Here is a 22,893-nt window from a genome sequence, read left to right as displayed (position 1 = left end):
AACTTTGTTCTCGTTGCATTTCCGACGAAGAAGAGAATTCGGCGTTTCATTGACCAGCTGGTGAGAGTTAGTCCGGGCACACTCGAAGCAAATTTTCTGAGAAAGAGGATCCTGGCTGGCACAACATATTTTGTATTTCCAGACATTTCCGATGTAATGGAAATCGAAAAGGAACAAATTGAGAGGAAACTTATACCAGCGTACTGCAAACGAGGGAAGTTCGTTTTCCTTGATATAGAACATGTTGATGTGGAGTAGAAGGCGACTATGTCCTTGTGTAAAAAATTGTGATTAGTGCCTCTTAAATGTAACATTTTTATCTGTATAAACTGTTTAATATGTCTTATCTATTTTATTATGTTTTACTTTACTATTAGTAAAATATCCCGTATCTTCTTTACTATTGGTTCGAATAGTTTTACTAAATAGCTTGAAAATGGAATGTGTTTAGAGACTTCAATTTTCTTATTTTTAGTGATTTAATGATTGTTTATTTGCTTTGTTTTAGGTTTATATGTTAAGAAATATTTTTTAAAAGTAAAAATGTGATCGGTATTACCCATAAGACGGTCAAATACCGATAATCAAGAAAAATAAATGACTGATCGGAATTACCCCACTCCATGGGGTAACACCGATCACCGATTTTTATGAATTTTTTTCAATATTATCAACTACTTACGATTCTTTGTTACGTCAAATAAAAGCTAATGAATCATTAATCTTATATATTTAATTTCGTAAGTACTACGTAAATAACGCGGGACGTATCCGAAAAAATACCTTAAAAATGATCGGAATTACCCCATTTGACGGTACGGTATAGTTTTCTCACTTTGTGCATTTGCGAGCTCTCTCGTTAACATTCAAAGGCGATGGACTTGATTAGTAATACCCATCGACTGCTGTTCCCTGAAGAAAATTCAAAATGAAAGAGTATAACACATTTTCGTAATAAATGCGTAAATAACGTGGCTGATAGCAGTTCTTAACTCGTAAAAATAAAGACTGAATAAACGATATCTTAATTTTAGTGTTATATACGGAAATTACTTGAGAATGCCATGCACCTCAAGATGTGGCAGAGTACATCACTGATTTCAGAGGATATTTCATATCTTCTCGCGTCTAGTTACGGCTATTTACATGTAAATTTTTCGTGAGGAGGTTATTTCTCTACATGCGTTTCAAATATGTTTTCATGATAGGCTACATTCACGGTTAGGTTAGGTTAGGTTAGGTGACGCTGTTTGAAGAAGAAAGCTGAGGTTTTTGCCACAGAAATCTCTGGAGTGATACCGTATTTCTCTGAATCCAAGACTTTTTTTTCCCCTCAGAATCTCATGCGAAAACTCAAGGGTTGTTGCATTCGCGGCCTAACAGTAAGTTAATGGATACCACTGGCAACTACCGCGGTAACCACGCTGCTTCTTTTCACACGCGCACAGAACTCATTTGCAATGAACGACCGCCTCTTTACTACACATCGAGGGGATGTTTTAGACGGCATCCAGAAGCAGAAGCAGCAATGGAAATATATCACCTTTCTACCCCTCGATGGAGACTAAAGGACTGATCCAAGTCTTTTCTGAAGGCAGCATTATCATTGATATAGCGGGCTAAAAGCCAAATGGGGTCGGCTGTCTCCCGAGGACGAGCGGCCACAAGTCAAGATAACAGATGAGTACAGAGTTTTAATGTAATTATGTGAGTGTGAGCGTGTTTAATGTTGCAAAAGGGGATAGGTTACTTTGATATTTAATTTCTGTAGATGTAGCTTTGTTTGGTAGGACTACGTCCTATTTAAAGTAAATGATAGGAAGCTTGTTAATGTAAATATAATTGTAACATAAATGTGTACCGTTTGCATGAGGTCGCAGCTTGCTTTCTTACATTTTATTCTGATTTATTCAGCTGAGTGTTTAGAGTCATTTCTTTTACGAGTCAGTCTTTTTTTGCCTTATATATATATTTTTTTGATTTGTTTTGTTTTGATATTTGAGACGCAGTGTACATCTCGGGGCTTAATTGTAAATGTAGTGTTTGATCCTTTTCCAAAATCTGTACAGATATTCAAGAAGAGAAGAAACAGCAACAGAGAAAATAAATGAAGTGATAGAGGGCATTCGACCAGTGCAGGTTATTGTAAATAAAAAAAATGTGTGTGAATAAATTAATTCCATCCCCTGGTCTAAGGAGTTTGGACAGCCAAAGTAGGGGACTGCCTGTAGGGGTGAAGTACAGTGGGGACTTCGAGGGCCCTGGGACCGCTACGGTAGCTGTGAAGGCCCTTCAGGAACTCTGAAAAGTGGTGGCAAAAGGGGCTCTGGTTAAGACGCAGCAGGTCGTTATGCTACTTAGGATCCAGAACGGGTAAAAAAAATAGTAAATAAATAAATGCAATGTAAATATTAATGTTATACCAGTTTTATAGTATCATTTGAAGCAATTCCACATACTGTATATCAGTTGACTATATTTGCAAGTAGTACAGGAGATATTATAATTAGAATTTTGTAAACAATATAAATTTATTAAGGATGAGCTGTGTGTTTAATAGAAAACATTGTTAGTGTAAATTGTATAATATTGTATTATAGGAAAAATTTTCTTCTCTTGTTAATTTAATATTTAGTGCTTGACAATAATGTATTTTAGTGTACCATTTGCCACCGAGGTAGACACCTCATTTGCAAATAAAGAGATTTTGATTTTTTGATTTGATGTAGATTAGGATTCAAATTAAAGTCAGGAAGGACTAGATTAATGTATTATTAATGAGAGCTCAAAGTGTACGGAAACATGCTGTCACGTTTTCGGGGATTTATTGCATGATGTGTGAATGAGAGTGTTTAAGACGGTGGAGTGTGGATCCACGAAGTTGTTAGCGTCATCTTCATGACTATTTTGTATATCTAGGTGGTAAATTAATTATTGATTCACGAGTTCCACGAACGCAGTTATCGTATTTCGAGTTCCGAATATTAGAATAAATTTTCTGTAAAATGTATTAGTGTTAATAATATTATCAATTTAATATTTATTATTATTATTATTATCTATACGAGTTTCTCGCGATATAGGATTTAGATATTTCAGTAACTTTCCGATGTTCAGACATGACCGATTGTCAATGTGGCAATTTCTTAGTTTCAGTTCATCATATTTATTACAGAGTTGGGCCACTTTATTATTCATGTTTACTTTGTGCTCGAGTGCTTTGTGACCAGCGTGGTCTTGTTTCTTTTCATGCGAGCAAATGTTAGACGACTTTATGCAACTTTAGGACATGAGATATTATTTGTGTGATTTTGAGTAAGAGGATGCGTTCCTCATCTGAAAGGCCTGCATTTTCTTGATTGTGTGACTTGCCCCGAGTAGACTATTGAGCAGCGTGTGTAAAGGGTTGGACCCTGTGGTTTGGGCATTGCTGCTTTATTCTGGGAGACGTTGATCTCCACTTTGAGTCATTCTACCGTATGTTGGCGAGGGTGATATGTTTGTCTACCGAAGAGAGTTTTATTTGAGCGGCCTATAATTCGTGATTTTTTTTTCTGTTCATGTCTCAACGGTTGTGGGGATCGTTCACGATGTAGAAATTAGGTCAAGATCAACCGGCCGGTTACGAGAATACTACAGCCAGAGTAAATTCCACCAACCGTGAAACCAGTTCCCCTTCAGTCGCGGAACCGCTTCTCTTATCTACTCCCGTAACTAGGTCAAATATTTCCCATATTATAAATGGCTGAACTGAAAATGGTAAAGTTTATGCCCTTGGGAAACGATTTACACAGGCAGCCTACTATGCACTTTGAAATGATTAAATGGAACGGTTCTCTCCCTTTGGTAATCGTAAGTTAAATGCCATTCTCCCAGTATTAGAAAACTTGAGTATATCAAATGTAGACGGAGCGTCTTCCAACAAAATCTTAACGAGTCCCCACACGATCAGTTGCGTAAATAAAAACTTCTTACGATGTTACCTGCACAGAATCTCGCCGAATAATTGGGTAACTAACTGACGCGGTCATCGTTTTTATTAACTCGTCCTCGAAGACGCTGTCATATCCTCGATTGGGGCCATCTTTTCCCTAGACCAATGCCTGGCCATATCGACATTGGCTCTATTGTTTTATTGGCTTGACGCATCGCGTACCGGACACTTACTTCAAACATTTCTTACAAGTGGCCCTAGCCTCACGCCCGGGCATCCAAAATGTTGTCCGTTGAAATTCTATTGTTCCCTTGTTCGGCTTGGTGTGCATCATGTCGAAATTCCACCTTCTAAACTTAGCTGGTGAGCAAACAAATCCGAGCTCCAAGCTCCCTGCAGAAATTGCGACGTGCTGCTGAATGTAGATGTTTTCTGCCAGTTACTAGTACTTAATAAAAATGGATATTCACTGCACATTTGAATGAATGACTGATTAATTAAATGAGCCCTTCAATAAGGGCTCATATCCTCCGTACTTCAGCAAAAAAAATCGTGGAATGATTTTTTTTTTCATCTCCGTGGTGTCTCATTTTCAACTGGTAATGATTCCTGTCTCCTCCTTGCAGCCTTCTGCTTCCGCTTGAATTCCTCAGCTAATATTAGAATCTGGCGTTCTTCCTTGAGACGTGCATTTTCTTCCAGTGCCTGCTTGCACCATAGTCGTAGTTGCCTTCGTACCCTCTCGTCGTCCTCACACTCAGGATTTGTCTCATGTACTACCTGGTAGAGATGTGTACGTTTACTTGGCTCTGGTTCACAAGCATTTACCTCCGCTCTAGTTTCTTCGTCCGCTTCTTCTTATCCTGCCTCTTCATCGACTCCTTCTTCCAGGACATCTTCTTCTTCGTCCCCTTCTTCTACTGCGCTGTCAGGTCTATAATAAAGCTTCAAGTTAGCAGCGTTGTGAACTGTTACATTAGCGCCGTCCATGCTCCTGACCTTATAAGCATTGTTGTTTAAGTTCTCTATAACTTCATAGGGCCCCACAAAAAGTTTACAAAATTTGGCATATATCTTGCCTGAGGCATCGGATCCCGTAGGCCTCCTGATTAATACTAACTCTCCGACTCGAAATGGTCTATGGAAACGCTTATGACTTAATCTTTGTAGTCTTTTCTCGGCCTGTTTCTTCAAGTGCTCAGCGGCCGCTTGGATACACAGCTCATGTGATGGTTTAGGGTCTTGCGGACACGGAAGTTTCTTATGCCAGGGTCTTTCTGGGTACCGGTTGAAGTGTATAACGACAAGTATTTGACTGGTAGATTTGTGCACCGTATTATTAATGCACTCTGTAATAATTGGTAATATGTCAATCCAACGGAAGTGGGCTTCGGATACATAAATACTGCAGAACTTTCCTATCTCAGCCATAATACGTTCGCTAGGATTTCCCTGGGGGTGTCGAATAGAAGACAAAACATGCTTAATTCCTAGCTTCTGCATAGTATCTCGGAACACTGCTGACGTGAACTGCGAGCCGTGATCCATTAGCAGGTACTCGTGCTTGCCTAGCTTCGGTATCACGTTGTTCTTGAGATGGCTAATAACTTGTTTGCTGTTGGCTTGCTGTATAGGACTACGTACAACCATCTTCGAAAATACATCCATTACTACTAGAATATGCTTGCAATTTCTCCTACTGGCTGGCAACGGGCCGTACAGGTCTGCTGCGAATAGTTCTAGAGGCTTAGGTGGTTGTGATAGTAGATAGGTTTTAGGCTTCACTCGTTGGCAAGCGTCACACGTCTTAATTACGCTCCAAATTGTGTCCCTGAGCTTGCTCCAAAAGAATGTCTCCACTACATTCATCACCTTGTCAATACCTGCGTGACCGGTTATTCTGTGCACGTGCGCTGTTAAGTCTCTGTAAATCCTTGGGAACTACAATACGGAACTTAGTGTGATCTGGGTCGATAACTTTGTGAAGCATATTGTTATAATAATGGTACTGTGGCACTATCCTTTTCACTAGCAAGAATTCTGGTGCACCTGAATTTAGCTCCTTGGTAAGAAATTTGATTAGCGCGCCGGTAAATGCGTCCCTCTGTTGTTCTTCACTCATATTACCGAGCTTGTCCAAGATTTCCTTATCTCGTCCATTAGCTCATTGTGATGGATAATAAGCTCCCATGGGCTGGGATTCCTGCTCAATGCGTCAGCTAACACGTTCTCCTTGCCTGCACAATGTTCTAGGGTTAAATCGAATTGCTGCGTGAACAGCGCCCACCTCTGTACTCTATCAGAGGCCAATTCAGCTTTCAAAATGTAAGTGAGAGCTTTATGGTCCGTGCGGATAGTTACGGGAAAACCATAAACAACTTTCTTCCAGTACTGAAGTGCCGTAATAATGGCTAGCATCTCCAGTTCTGTCACCATGTATTTCATTTCATGGCTACGTAACTTCCTACTCATGAACCCTAGGTAACTCTGTGTCCGCTCCACTCCTTCCTCTTCCTGATACAGCATCCCTCCTATTCCTACCCCTGAAGCGTCTGTCTGGATTATGAATTTCTTCCTGTAGTCTGGATACTCTAGCTTCACGCTGCTTGCTAGCATTTCCTTCATGCTGTTGAAAGCCTTAGTGCAGTCTTTTATCCACGCCCATCTTGAATTCTTTCTTAACAGCTCTTGAAGTGGTGCTACAGTCTCGGAGTATCCTGGACAGTGGTTCGCAAAAAACTGAGTCATTCCCAGAAAATGGCAAACATGTATTACCCTGACTGGTGTGGGAAAATTCTGGATCGCCTCGATCTTTAGTGGGTTTGGTCTCACTCCACATCCGTCCACAATGTGTCCCAAAAACAAGACCTCTTCCTGACAAAATTGTGACATTTACAGGTTAATATTGAAGTTGGCCTCATTCAGATTTTTAGCAACTTATCCAGCCGGTCTAGGAGGCCGTCTACGGTCTCGTCTGCCAAGATGATATCGTCTATATATCTGATGGTGAACTCCCTCACTTCCGGTGTTAGGTTCATATCGAGTGCTCTGATTAGTGCAGAAGAAGCTGTCTTAATACCGAATGGAAGATGGCTAAACGTATAGGTCTGTTGGTCAAACAGGAAACCAGTCAACAGTTGTGATTTCCCTTCAAGCAAGATGTGGTGGAAAGAGGCGGTCAGATCAATGGTAATAAAAAGTTTCTTGTTTCTAAATTTTCGTAGGACTTCTCTTATAACCGGAGCTTTGTCATATTCCGGAACTAGGCGCTGATTTATTGCTCTAGCGTCCAAACACACTTGCAAAGTGCAATCAGACTTAGGTACCACCACGAGTGGATTTAGGAACGGGCTGGGGTTTTTACTAATGAGGCCATTCTCCTCCATCTCGCTGATCGTCTTCTTTACTGCCGCATAGTGCTTCTCAGGTATTGGATGAGGCTTCTTCTTCCACGGACTCCAGTCGTTAACGTTCAGAGAGTATTTATAATTCTTCACCATTCCGGGCTTTGAAAAAAAGGCATCCATATGACCTAATAATATGGCTTTCAACTTATTCTTATCAGGCGGGCTGAGTTTCGCTTCGCTAACCTTCTTGTGAATCATCGTGATGTAATCCGGTTCCTTCTCTTCTTCTAACATAGCTACTACCTGCTCGAGCTGACTCATGACCTGTTCCACGTCTCTAGGTAAACATTGTGATCCGGGCTCATCCTTAATGAGGTCTAATGTCCAGACTTCCTCTCTCTCGGTGGGTTTATCTCCGCTCGAGTCGACCACAACCTATTCTGAGCTCTCCGTCCCTTTAAACTTGATAACGTGCTGCGACATATCTATGACAGCCTGATGTGTCTTCAAAAGTCTGCCCCAATAATTAAGTGGTAGTGTATCTTCGGCATTACGATGTATGTATGGTTAAAACAGCAGTTTCCAATTTCTAGTTCTAGGAACACCTGTTCCTTACAGATAGCAATCTTATCTGGAATAATCCCTCTTATTTTCACACTCGAAAGCGGTATGGTAGGCACATGTATTTCCGTTCTTATGCGCTTTATTAAGTGTAAGGAAATCACGCTGATTGACACCCCCCCGTATCAGGCAATGTTTTAACAACAATATTGGCAACTTTCACATGTATAATTGGCAATGTTCTCGTGGCTATCTCATCTTTCCTCTGGATATCGGCAACCAATTCTTCTGGATCGATCACCCACGCATCAATCTGCGTGATGACCCATACTTCATTCTTCTGCTGCTGTTGCCGTTCCGTCTCCTGCTGCCCTAAGAAAATTGGCGTTTTTTTTCCCCCTAACCAGACTCAAATCCCTGAGCTAGCGGATTTAAATTGCTCCTCCTGTTCCTTTGTTTCTCATGCTGAAGTGCCTCACTCTCGGCTCCCTCACATCCTTCTTGCGCCGCTCTCTCCAAAATTGCCTCATTCCATTGTTCCTTTTCTCGTTCCTTCCTGGCCAATTCATCTAAGCATTTCTCGGATTCTCTTCGTCTCTCCTCGATTTCGTCCTTTGAAGTTCCGGCGCGGTTGGTTTCATTCTCGGCCTCCAGTCCCTGTGCGGTTTGTGAATACTCTGCCATTTCTGTAGGGGTGGCTAGAATTTTCTTCCCTTCTCGCCGGTCTCCTATCCTGCCAGCGCCGATTTCTTGAGTTACATCGCTCGAATCTAGCGGGTTGCCTACTGTAGCGGTTCCCTTCAGTGTAGCAGTACTCCGGCCTTGGCTGCCACATCCCTTCCTGCCTAACGAACGTGTTGGTCCCGTGGTCTCTTCCTCGTGGTTTTTCCTCTTCCGCGGTGGCGTTAATTAAGTTCACCTGATGGTCATGATGTCTAACGTTCCTGTGGTGGTAAGCCTGAGTCATCCGGTCTAACTGTCTCAGAACGGCCTCAGCGTCCACTAGCGTCTTGATATTCGAAGCGATTATAATCCTTTGAATTTCGACCGGCATCTGCTTCTCTATCGCGCTAATCAATTCCTCCTCCGTGGGTGCATTATTTAATTCTTTTAGTTGTTGCAGCTGTGCCGCAAAGAACTCGGAGAACTTAGATGGAGAATTTGCCGGGTACTCTCTGGAATATAGCTCCAATCTTATAGCCTGCTGTGTTTGTGGGTTCCAATACTTCTGCAGGAACGCTTGCTTAAATTCCTTGTAGTTACTGAACGAGTAACGAAACGCCGTAAACCAAGTTAGGCTGTGTCCGTCCAGTAGCTTCTCCACGGTCCTGAGCTGTTTTTCGCGATGTACTCTGTGGTTGTGCATGTAGTCTTCTAGCTGATGCAAGAAAACCTTGGGCGTCACTGCTCCTAATCCGTCAAATTTCCTGGGGTGGTTTCCCATTTTCACACCAGGCAAATGCTGGGGCTGTACCGTAATTAAGGCCACGGCCGCTTCCTTCCAACTCCTAGGCCTTTCCTATCCCATCGTCGCTATAAGACCTATCTGTGTCGGTGCGACGTAAAGCCCCTAGCAAAAAAAAAAATTCCTGGGCATATCATCCCCTGTCCGAATAATATTAATTCTTGGTGTTGACATCTGTGCATTTCTGCTCATGTGCACTCCCTCTGTGTTACTGGGTATACTTTGACTATCGTGCGCTGTGTCATCTGGCGGTTGTCCTAGCTTACTGGCTTCATTTAATGGTTCCGGTCCCAGGTAACATTGCTGGTATGACATAGATTTTATATTAGTCATGGACCTATCATCCTGCAATCTTAACTGTGTCATCTCCCTTTGGAGATCTAGTATTATACTGTCGTGTGTCCCTAAATCATGCTTAAGGTCCATTATCTGGCCGGCGTTGCTATCTATTCTGATCTCGGCCTTCTGCTGTCGTTCACCCCATGATATGATCCTTTCTCCTAGATGTATGCCGTTCTGGCTACTATCTTCCTGGTTTTGAGCGATCCTGCCGTTAACTTCCTTCCAGAGACTCGACATTTCGCCCCTGATTTCGGTCTTCACACGTCCAACTTCTCCCTCCGCGAACTGTCTCACTTCCTGGACTTCCTTCTTGATCTCAGCTGTCATCTCATCTTTGACCCTGTTTATCCGACCTTCGGTCTTCTCTTGGATAGCCTCTACGACCGACAACATCTCAATCATAAAACTTGATATTCTGTATTTAAAATTGTTGGAGACTTCGGCGATCGAAACGTTGACCTCCTCCTTGAATTGCGTCATATCCTCTTTGAGTGTGCCTACCTCGTTTTGTACCCCATTTAAGCTTTTTACGATGACCATTAAGTCAGCCCTAGTATCCGTTATCTCTCCCTTCAGTTGGGCCACCTGCTCTTGACCTTGCGCGAGCTGTTGGGATAGCTCGTCCCTACCGGCGTTACACTCTAGTTTCAAGGTCCTTATCTGTTCTAACAGTTTCTCTTGTGACTGCTTATTCTCCTCTTCAATTCTTTCCTGCGCCTGCCTAATGTTATCTTGTAGCCGCCTAATGTTTTCATCACACCTCTCCTGTGCCTGCCTAATGTCTTCGCTTAACTTCCTATTGTTCTCGTGCAGCAACTTGCTAATCTCCTCTAATGTAGCCATTATTAAACACTTATTAAAGAGACATATGGGAATGGCTGTCCTTCAGACATAGCGACCTAGTCATTCAGTCAAAAGAGTCAACAAATAGCCAGTGCCCTCAGGTAAAAGGAAAAAATATTCAGCTCACTTAAATATTACCGTTAATGTCAACGATTATCTCACGAGAGAATCTCATACAATTTGGAAAATGAAAATAACCTGTCCGCGTAGGTTAGGTTTTATCAGAGCTGAATAAAAGAAAACGATGAACTCTATCTCGCTGTTATAAACAGAATTTTCCTTAAACCTCGACGTCACAATAATAATAATAATAATAATAATAATAATAATAATAATAATAATATTAATAATAATCTGGTCACTTTTATCTCGAGCGCCACCTTCATTCTGCGTCATGCCCTCAATTTTATACCCTAACATGATCAAAATTGAAAGAAATACCTCCCGACAGGTTTCATTACATTACACTCTACCTGGAGCAACTAAAAACATACCGCGGTGGGTAAAAATATAAAATCTCTACTCTGCTATACGGTTAGCTTGCGTACTTTATATGGTTCAACATGCTTTGTGACATATAACCTGTCTGACTTTACCGTGTCATGTTGCCCATCCTATCGCCAAATTTTGACATTGTAGCCTCGCTCTAATAATACTTGAAAACACTCATACTAGGCATAGCCTTCCGTATGGTAAAAGGTGAAATGGTATATTACTGCGATTAATGTCCGACTCGTTGGCTGAATGGTCAGCGTACTGGCCTTCGGTTCAGAGGGTCCCGGGTTCGATTCCCGGCCGGGTCGGGGATTTTAACCTTCATTGGTTAATTCCAATGGCCTGGGGGCTGGTTGTTTGTACTGTCCCCAACATTCCTGCAACTCACACACCACACATAACACTATCCTCCACCACAATAACACGCAGTTACCTACACACAGCAGATGCCGCCCACCCTCATCGGAGGGTCTGTCTTACAAGGGCTGCACTCGGCTAGAAATAGCCACACGAAATTAAAAAAACTGCGATTAATGTGAATTTACATGTGACTTTCACCTTCTGCTTGTCTATCTTATAGGTAACGTGGACCGCGACTTTTCCGTGTTTTTCCTGGTTGCGCTCCTCCATGGGCCTTTGCTTTGTTGGGACTTGTCCTTAGGCCCGTTTTGGCGGTCCTTGCTTAGTTTAAATCTTTATTACGTGATCCTTTTCCCTTCGCATATTGTTTCGGCCAATGAAAATATTTTTTATCCCTTTCTTGTCCCTTCTTGTACTCCCAGGGTTTGGATTTTCTATTTTCATTCGTGCTATTCTCTTTTCCCTTCTGAACCATCAGGTTCTCTGTAAGTGACCCTTTCGTCCGCAAATGAAGCATTTTCTTTCGCTTAACTGATTCGGCCTTTCACGCCACTGGGATTGCTTGTGTCCTGTTCTTCCACAATTATAACATTTGATTATTGCACAGACATGAATTTCGTGATATCTGTTTTCTTCTTTCTCTGTAGATTTCTTTCTACAATCCTTCTTCATATGTCTTACCTTCTTACAATATTAGCAGGTAGGTGGACCTCTGTTGGTAATTTTCTGTGCTCGACAGTCCCTGGCTATATGCCCCTCACGATTACACTTATAGCATATCACTCTAATATTCGCCTTTCTTCATGACGCTGCCCGGTTGTCTGCGGTAACTGTCTGTTTGGGTACGTCTTTGGTCTAATTTCTGTGGGCCTCCTAGCTTGAGTCATAAGTTGCTGTTTGGCCTGCACCAAAATTATTGCCATCTCTTGCTCTTTGGTTATATAGACAGCTTAACGTTTTCGCATCCCGGCTCTTAATAAGAGTTTCTATTCTTTCGTCTCTGATACCCTGCACAAAGCTGGTTCTCACCAGTTTCCGTACTGCTCATGCCTGGTGTTCCCTGGTGAGCAGCGGCTCGCCTTGGACCATTGCGTTTTGCAGTTCGGTTCCCATACGGTCAATTCTGTGCGCCCACTGCACTATCTTTTCACCCTTGCCCTGTCTCGCGGCAAACAATTGGCACGCATAAGTCTGCGGTTTGTTTCTCAGGGTAATATTCCTCCAATGCTCCTTTAATATCATCCCACGTATCTATATCGGGCCGTACCAATAATTTACTATGCGTGTCCCTCATAACTTTTGTGAGTATTAATTTGTAAAATAATTCATGCTCTTCCGGCCTAACTAGCCCTTGCAAGTGACTAATCTCATGTTTTAATCCGTATTGAAATCTGTTGATATACAATAATAAAGTTTTATTATTGTATACTAACTAGCCCTATCGCCGTTTCAACATTTTCACAAAATTCCTATAACCTCTCTGGGTGTGACCCATCAAACTCAGCCCCTTTGAGTTTTAAAGTTTCTGTTACTGATAAAAAGGTGCCTTGCAGCACTCTGCTTGTTTCATGCATTATATGTACATTACTAGGGGTGGGACTATCACTCTTATTTTACCCTTCCATTATAAATTGGCTTTTGACTCACCCTCTCAGAATACACCTCTGGACTTCGAGCTGGATTGACTACTCCCGATATCTGCTGATATCTGCTTTCTTTTGCTGGTTCTGCCTCCAAGTCACTTGATCTTCTTCCTTTCCCGTTGCTTTCCTCACAATGTAATTGAAACAGCAATCACACACAATTACAATTCAGTCTGCTTATATTTTTAATCACTAAGCAACGCTTAAGATGATCGTAATTACACTTATATATCTGCACACCAAATGAACACCAAATTTTTTTTAGTGGTTTATCGTGAATTAATTATTACGCCACAAGCTGACACCAAATTTTTTAGCTATGTTTCCCTAATTAATTATGCAGTACCCCACATCTGAAACAGCAGATTTTTAGTTCACCTGTCATATCCTAAGGATAGGGCAATCTGGGGAGTTGGGAGCATATAATCAGATTGGCAAATATTAAATTTCACTTATATTCTAAGACTCAAACTCTTCCAGCACCCTTAACAGTTCGCCCTGACCGTCTATCAGTTCGTATTCCAGCAGGGCTTTCGGCCAGTGCACTGAAAAAGCCGAGAGTCAAAAGCCTTCTTGTTTACGAGATCTCAGTTTATATATTTTCTTCTATTCCTTTGAGAACACCCCACTGAACAACGCATCACCACTACTAGTCACTCGTACACATCACAATATCACTGTTCTTTGATTGGTTCCTTAGCATGGGACCTCCCTGTCACGTTGCAATTACACACAACGTTATCGAACAATTCAGAAGCTTTCTGTATGTCTGTTACACGTGACATGCACAAGATATACGCAGTTCGCTTGCACAAGTATCTTTCGTAATATTGAGTCGTTACTCTGGCTGTCTGGCTCCATGGCTAAATGGTTAGTGTGCTGGTCTTTGTTTACAAGGATCCCGGGTTCGATTCCTGGCAGGGTCGGGAAATTTAACCATCGTTAGTTAATTTCGCTGGCACGGGGACTGGGTGTATGTGTCGTCTTCATCATTTCATCCTCATCATGACGTGCAGGTCGCCTATGTGCGTCAAATCAAAAGACCTGCACCTGGCGAGCCAAACATGTCCTCGGGCACTCCCAGCACTAAAAGCCATATGCCATTTCATTTATCACTCTGGCTTACAAGTTTCAATGCAACATAGAATGTTCTGATTCTTCCTTTGAAATATTCTTTCTATCATTGCCATTATTATTACTGTTATTAATTATGAATTGTACAGACTCTCCTGCAATTTCCCTTCATATTTACATGTGTTCATATATCTGCTACTCGTCATATCACAGGCTTATTATACCTTGGAGGTCGCGGATTCGAATCCCGTTTGAGTCAGTTTGCTCACTCTGTTAAATGTCATATCAATACGGAACAAAATGAAATTTATTAATCACTCTGTTATACGCGAGAGGCGCATCGTGAACCCCGTTCACGACAACAGGAAGAGAGAGGCTATGTTTTTGTAAGTGAGTTCATTGATGGGATCAACTGTAATGTGTTCAAACTCTTCAAAGGGGAAAACTTTTAGTTACTGACACAGATGGCCTACACGGGATGAATTCCTATCGAGGTGCAAAAGTTACAAGATATTTCAAAAGTAACTCATTACATACCTGATCTGTACAAAGAATTTTATACAAACATTTTAACGTGGCCTACTACAAGCACTGTTGAAGATCATAAGGACTGTGAGTAGACATTATCTTTCAGCACAGCAGAACTGTAGAAAACGTTTTTCATATGAGAAAGACGCTAACTTTTCAGAACTTTTTGGTAAATATGGATTTTAATTTTTAAAAATATTTAATGAAACATTACTGTATATACAAGTAGGAAGAAATTAACACAATACTATGAATTTTCATAAAATATATGTTTTTAATTTGTGTTCAGTTGAAAAAGGGAAAACATTCCACACTTTTTTCAGTTTTATTCATAATGGTGTGAGTATTCAGAAGTTTTGATGAAAAAAATGATTGTCTTGAAGATAGTAAATAACTTCGCAATTGTAACTATTTGAGTAAAAGAATTAGTTCACTAACTAGACAGTTTTTAGTTTTTCAAAAACTAGGATGTTTGGAATGTTTTCCTTTTTCATCTGACCAATTCAGATATAAACATTTATTTCCAATAAAGCTTAAAAAGAAATTAATCGAAGTTCTTGTAATGCCACATTTTGACTATGTGATGTTGTTTTCAGTGATGTGAAGCCACAATTGTCCCTAAGGCTACAGCGTGCTCAAATGCGTGTGCGAGATATGTATGTAATTCAAGAAAATATGACCACATCATCTTTCGTAGAACTAGAGTGGTCGCGAATCCATGTTCGTCGTAACCGTCGTACTTTGCCTCCTCCACCGAGTTTTTACTATATCTTCCCCACCTTACCTTTCCTTGCATTTTCATAACTGAGATACAAGGACTTGTAGATCAAACCTGCTTGTCATTCCTTACCATTGAACTGCCGCGTATAACAACTAATTTTCTGTGTTTGCCGCACGAGAATGGAACAGTGTACCATGTGACGTCAGAAGAATACCAACCACAGTGTCATTTAAAAGAGTATTAAGAGGTACAGCAGGATACGAGTGAACTGTGTGATCGTGCTATTACAATATCATTACTAATTATTATTGTTGTTGTTGTTGTTGTTGTTGTTGTTGTTGTTGTTGTTGTTGTTGTTGTAAGTATGCATGTCTCACTGGGGTGGAATATTATTTCAGTTATAATTAGGGAGCGGATTTTTATGTAATTACATATTTTTTTGCGTAAGTTTTAACGCAAGTTACGAAGTTCATTATTCCTATTGTGCATCCCCAAGTGTAAAAACTTAATCTTATTTCACATAAAAACACATATTTTCACATTTTTTTATGTAAATACATATTTTAAGAAAATCTATAATAAGCACATACATCGCCAATATTTGTTGATCAATAAAATTTAAAATGCTTCTGTGTTATAAAACAATGCTCATATTTTCATTTTACGATTACGGTATTGTTTTTAACAGTGTATTTAACATAATGTATCTGAATGTTTCTGCTATTTATGGACTTCCCTCCATAAGTTCTAAAACTTGCTGGTCACTGGCTACGTCGTTACATTTAGACAGCGCTTTGATTTGCTGCACAAGATGTTTCCTTGCATGATGTCATTCCAACTCTTTATGAGTCAGCCCTCTCGGGTTTTGTTTATAGAATATCAGCGAAAGGCAATCACGGAGAGATAAGGTGACGTAATTCCGTTACGACATGGGAGACTCGGAAGAATATTGCCCCACCATTAGGTAGTGGAATTTCATCATTCCTGAGAGTAAGGTTAGCTGTTCGGGTCCATATATCATTCCCGTGGTCGTGTGATTTTGTATGGATTTATAAGAAATATTTCCTTCAGTGTCCGCTGCTATTCTTTTTATTGAAACAGTGATTCACCGTAAATGCGTGTGTCGTAACCTGCAAAATAATGCCAGAAGAGAAGTCGAGTACAAGGTCGCGTCTTCAACAATATGTAGTGGAATTTAAAAGCATTTTCACTACCGATGGAAAAGTATTATTTTGCCAACTGTGTGGTAAAACAGTACGTGCAGATCAGCGTTCTCAAGTAATCCAGCATTTGTCTGGAAATAAGCATACTGCGGCTGCTTCGCGTGTGCGTTCGTGACAATTACTAATAGCTGAATCAGCTACTTCAAATGCAATCCCATCTAAATATTCCCAGTATTATTTAGATGTGTGCAGAGCATTTGTTTGCGCCGACATTCCTCTTGGTAAAATAAATAATCCGGGACTGAGAAATTTCCTAACAAAGTACATTAATTTTTAGCCTCCAGGCGAATCCACATTAAGGAAAAACTATCTCCCAAAATGTTACGAAGAAACTTTACAGAGAATTCGGGCAGTATGTGATAGCGAAAAACTGTGGGTGAGCATTGACGAAACCACTGATTCAAGTGGCAGAAAAGTAGGAAATGTTGTAGTTGGTGTGTTGAAGAATGACAAAACTGCTTGCGAACATTCTTATTTGCTAGCGTGTAAAGAAATGCTTGCTGCAAACCATGTCACTGTAGCTAGGTTATTCAATGAAGCTATGCACTTACTTTGGCCAAAAGGTATAAAATACGACCATGTATTGCTTTTCCTTACTGACAGTGCAGCTTACATGAAAAAGGCAGCCGAAGGCCTTTCTGTGAGCTTTCCGAAAATGATACACGTAACTTGCGTTGTTCATGCTCTACACAGGTTATGTGAAACTGTGCGGGCTCAGTATCCTCAAGTGGATAAATTAGTGTCTAATGGAAAATAAGTCTTTGCAAAAGCACCCTCAAGATTCGATCTTTAAAGAGAAAAACCCGGATCTTGCGCTTCCTCCTCTGCCTATTGTTGCGCGGTGGGGTACCTGGCTTAACGCTGTGGTATACTACGCAGACAAGTTCGAAAGTTTTGCATCCGTTGTGAATGTGCTAGATAAAAACGACGCGTTGTAAATTGAGATTCTTCAAAAGATACTAAAAGACAGCTCTTTGAAAAATGATTTGGCATTTATATCTGCCAATCTAAGCTTCTTGTGTAAAACTATAGACATACTTGAAAAATCCACTAACCTGTTGTGCGAAACAGTGAAGGAAGTGTGCGCTGTTGAAAATAAATTACATTCACACCCGGCTTCGCAGGTACAGGGTCTGTTAAAGGTCAAATATCAAAATTTATTCAGGAAAAACAGAGGATTTCAAACAATGTGCCAAATTTCTAATGTATTAGAGGTGCTCATGTTGGCGAAATTGATGGCGTTATTGTTGGTGACATTCCTCTCTTTAACTATGCTCGTCTGACTTCCTGTGATGTGGAGCGATCGTTTTCGCAGTATACGGCGTTCTTTAGAGATAATCGGCATGCATTTGTGATGGACAATTTGGAGATGACCTTTGTTGTTCACTGCAATTCTGAGACTACTTCTAGCAACTAATATTCCAGCGTGTGATGGGTGAGTACGAACTGGTATTATTTTTTTTCAAAGATGATAGGTTGCTTTTGCCATATTTAAACTAATCATTACCTTTAAAAAATAACCATTCATAATATCTACTCTGGAATATCAAAAATTAATATACCATACAGCACGTTTCCATACACAGACATCATTTTGCCTTAAGGAGCACATTTGGTAGCACCGTATTCTAATACAAAACATTATACTTATTTACTTCTTGAGCGTGAGTAGTTATCTGATATTTAAAGGGAAGTAATTTCAGTTTTTTATCACATATTTTAAAGTTTTTCAGCATATAAAAAGTGAATATTTTTCACATTTTTAGCACATAAAAATCTGCTCCCTATTTATAATATATTTTGATTGTGTTAAATTGTGCTTTATCTAGTATTAATTATGATTCTAATTTATAATAATTGGTTTAGTGTAAGAGAAGGTTAATGGCCTTAACTACATAAATAAAGGCATTTATATATCTATCTCTCTATCCAGCTTACATTCAGGAGATGGGGGTTCGAACCCCACTGTCGGCGGCCCTGAAGATGCTTTCTGTGGTTTCCCATTTTCACACATAGGCAATGCTGGCTAGGACTGTACCTTAGTTAAGGCCATGGTCGCTTCCTTCTCTATCCCATCATCACCATAAGCAATAGAAGGAAAAGCTGAGGGACCGTATGTTCAAAAATCTAGATGACGTTCCATTGTGTGTCTGAAGTTATAGAACGCAAATGGTTCCATGTTTAGATTACAGGTTATGGAACTTTGTACCAGCTTTGGGGGAGAGTCAGTGAGTTTTTGAGTTACAGCCTTTTGCTTAATAGAATAGGAGTATGAATTATTCACCTTTGTAGTGACAATTTTAAACATTTTGGTTTATGTACTGTATTCCAAAATTTGTTTCGTTACAGAGGAGGTCTAAGCGACTATGGAGTGAAAATGGTAGCTGATAGAATACAAGAAGATAGTGCACCTGAGACCAGAATACTCCGTACCCATTCAGACATGCTGATAGCTCATGCTACTCTGCCTGGTAATCTTTTATCTTTTTTGGGTTGGTTGATGTTGAGTATAAATTAAGCAGTTCATTATATTGTTCTGTCAGAAAATACTACTGTGTAATTTGGATGTATTTGTACTATAATATTTGTGAAATTTATGTATAATTTGAGGAACCAAAAAACAAAAAAACAAAAATCGCTTTAGTGTTGAATTTCATTCAAGTAAAATTCAACCCAGAGTTGAAAGTTTTGGTAGGTTGTCTCGATAAATGATAAACTTCAGCACATCCAGCAGGGACTTTAAAGTAACATGTTATTAATGATCTTTGTGTTGTTTTTAATGAACTTGTATTAAAAATTGTTAATAATGCATTAAAATATTTGGCTTCCTGAAAGGATTATAAGGGTGATTGCATCTTCTTGGAGTATACCATATTTGCTCGCATATAACTCACAATTTTTTGACCAAAAATAAGTGTGAACCTTTTCAGTGCATGATACATGCCGCGATTTTATTCCTTCCCCCCCCAAAAAAACCTGTATAATTTGCATTAGGCTATTGAAACAAGACAACTGACAAACTTACCCTATTCATCATCACTGCCTTCAGTCTCAGAGCTATTCTTGCGTGCATCATTCTGGTCACAATCCCATACTGCATCATCCTGACTTCCATCCAACGCATTTGTGATGCCCGTCTTCAGGAAACTCTTCACAATAACGTCTGTCGACACCATAACCCATGCCTGCATAAGCCAATCACACACAAGTTCAACTGACGGCCTCTTTATTTTGCCTGCTGGCGTCAGATCATGCTCCCCTCCTGTCATCCATTCAGCATACAATCTACGTATGTTGTCCTTGAAGGGCTTGTTGACGGAAACTTGTAAGGGCTGTAGACAATGTGTGAGTCTTTCAGGAATTACGAGATTAGTTTTCATTTCCTGAAGACATTTCTTCGTGTCTTCCACCAAGTGTCTGCGGAAACTGTCCCACACTAGCATTGCTGGGCTTCGAAGCAGTGCCCCTGGCCATGCTCCCCACACTGTACAGACCCAGTCCTGGACAAGAGCTGTAATGCATCCATCCTTTCTCTTGAATCCGTACATGAATGCCTTTCAGAAACTTTGCTTTAGGCACTGTTTTTCTTTTGAAAATAACGTACGGTGGCAGTTTTCTTCCGTCTGTGGTTATTGCTAGCATGACAGTGCAACACTGTTTTTCACACCCAGTTGTACATACAAGTACGCCAGATTCTCCCTTCTAGTTGATGGTGGTGTTGCATGGCATGTCAGAGTTTATTGGGGTTTGATCTGTATTGCCAATTTGAGATAAGAGGTAATTGTTTTTCTTCCGCATTGCTATCACATGGCGATGAAAATCTATGATTTTGTCGCTGAAATCGCTTGGCATTCTCTGACAGAGAGATGTTCGCCTTCGCAGGCACAATCCCTTTCATGTCATGAATCTATGGATCTACCCCTGGCTCACTTTCAGATCCGAACAGCTGATTCCTCTTTTAATCGCTAATTCGAGTGCTTTGAAATGTTGCATCTCGTGCGAGATACTAAAGCCATAATTTCGCAACTCTGTAACATAATGAACCAACTTGTCTTCCAGCTCAGGAAACTTGCCAGCTTCCAGCCCTCTAAATGGCTTACATGTTCGGTTGGTTGTTTCTAGCGTAGCTTTCTGTTTACGCCAGTAGCGAACATTAAACTTGGTCACACTGAATACTCGACCGGCAGCTCTGTTACCATTTTCTTCAGGATATTTTATCACTTAGAGTTTAAACCCAGCCGTATAACTACCACGTTTCTCCATAACTTAAAGATCGGCCTACACAAGAAAACTTAACTGAGAAATAACAATGAAACATGAAGACAGATTACTGGTACTTTTCGACAATATAACAGATGGACAATACCTTACACCATGATCACTTGACTGCCTGGACAGGAAAACACTCCCAGTTCACGTGATCAGCTCTACCGGACGGGTGGCGATAAGCATATTGACAAAGACGGAAGAGTGGAAGGGATGGCTGAGTGTGACTGACTGGCTAGGAATGTGGCCTTGGGGTGGGTGTTTGCGAGTTCAGTATTTTTGTTACAACAGGTAGTCTCAACCGTTCTGCAGGTAGAAAGAAATGCAGCTTCTTCGTGTACTGTCACAGCAATTGGTACTGTTCTGATATTTAATGTAAGAACGTCCACGGAATAACCAAATTTTATTTTGTGTTTGTACCGTATGACTGTCAGAAATTAATGCGAGTTATGTGTGGGGATTTTTTTCCTGCAATTTCAGATGTTAAATACAGTGTGTGAGATATACGCGGCGGCAAGTTATATACAAGCAAATTCGGTATTACTCTGGAAGTAATGTCTATTAAAGAAGTCCATAGTACAGAAGTGAACTACTATAAGAGTTATTTACACCCTGAGTAATGTCGGAGAGGTGAAATATGCTTCACTATTTTAGTTACTACTACAGAATTAGCGATCATTTCTTGCAGAGTATTGCTGTGGTTGCGCTTTTTTCTTTAAAGTTGTGGATCATGCTGGCCAACATTCAAATTTTCACCATCAGAATGTTGGCCGGCAGGTTAGGGGTGGTGGTGGTGGTATACAATTTCTAATCACTAGATTGCAAGAGAAATGCCTGGATTAAAGTCCAAACCTCTCTGCAGTGCTCATATGGAGTGAGGGCATGTGACGCTGTTGATGGTGATTCGTCCATTGAACGGGGACGTTAGGCCTTGAGTAGACCACTTGGTGCTATTCGACAAGAGTAGGCTATGTGCCGGCACCAGGTTTCACCCTCTCCCTTCCTACTAACACCTATCATCTCATTCATCTCATCTCATTAACTCCTATGATAAGGTTCACTTTAGGAAGGGCATCTGGTCATAAAAACTTGCTACGAAGATTCATCTCACTTCATACACGACCCCGTAGAGGAATGGGACATATGGATAAAGTTATGTCTATGTGTGCCAGAAAAAGGGAGAAAAGCATTTGTGAAGAAGTTAAAAGCATGTTAGTAGAGATAATGAAAATCCATGCTAAGTGCAAAAAGAAAGAAAAATTGACTTAAAGTTGCTGGGTAGGGTAAGAAATTTCTGGATAATAATAACGGATGATTTCAATCCTTTGAGCGGCAGTAAATGCAGTGAAGAGCAAGTGAAAACTCTGTAGAAAGACCTGAAAACGAAGTCTACAAACAGAAAGCCATCGAAACCCAAGAAAGATTTTAAACTGGTGGTGGTCCACAGACAGCATACATGGATGGTGCTTTTAAGATTATCATTGATATAATGCCCCAAAACTGCAACAGCACTGTTGTCCCAGTTTCATGCATTGTGCTTACAACCAGGCTATCGACAAATAATGTTTATAATATTTGTAACAAAATGGTAAATTATGTGCCTTTTTTATGGAGAAATATCCCCTTCCAGTTTTGTAGAAAGTTCACCAATGTTACTGGGAGGGCACAAAACAGGAATATACTGTATGTATGTACACTGAGTGGGCAAAGGTCATGGGAAGGGGTGTCCAATTATAAAATGTGCCGTGTATGACCCCTGAGCGTAGCTGAGCAGTCTGTCACAGACAGCAGTTAACCGACTTTGAACGTGGGATGATCATCGGCGTAGGGTGCATGAGTCGCAGCATTGCGGAGATTACATTCAAATTTGGGTTTCCGAGGTCAACCGTGTCGAGGGACGCTCTTCAGTATCGCAGGGAGAATCTTACCACCCTCACAAACTGCTGCACGGAAAGGCCACAGGTGTTTAATGAACGGATATCACATCGCCTCCGCAGAACCTTACTGGACGCATGACGGGCTACTGGGAGTCAGGTCACTGCCCAGTTGAATGTTGGGAATCAGGAACCCATTTCTACCAGGACTGTAAGG

The 22,893-nt window shown here is 40.7% G+C and overlaps 1 protein-coding gene across 3 annotated transcripts in view; it reads left to right on the top strand.

Moving 5' to 3' along the window:
- LOC136864813 (caspase-3) overlaps positions 1-22,893 on the top strand; it is a 336,586-nt gene that overhangs the window by 239,350 nt on the left and 74,343 nt on the right. For all 3 annotated transcript variants that reach the window (XR_011017867.1, XM_067142239.2, XM_067142240.2), the window contains one exon: positions 18,886-19,007. Coding sequence is in view for 2 of the 3 variants with exons in the window: in XM_067142239.2 (XP_066998340.1) it covers positions 18,886-19,007 (122 nt within the window). In the remaining variant the exon portion in view is untranslated. The remainder of the gene's footprint in view (positions 1-18,885; positions 19,008-22,893) is intronic.

This window comes from Anabrus simplex, chromosome 2 (genome assembly GCF_040414725.1).
Source record: "Anabrus simplex isolate iqAnaSimp1 chromosome 2, ASM4041472v1, whole genome shotgun sequence".
NCBI classification, from domain to species: Eukaryota; Metazoa; Arthropoda; class Insecta; order Orthoptera; family Tettigoniidae; genus Anabrus; species Anabrus simplex.
Note: the sequence above shows the minus strand (reverse complement) of the source record. Positions and strands in the feature narration are given on the sequence as shown.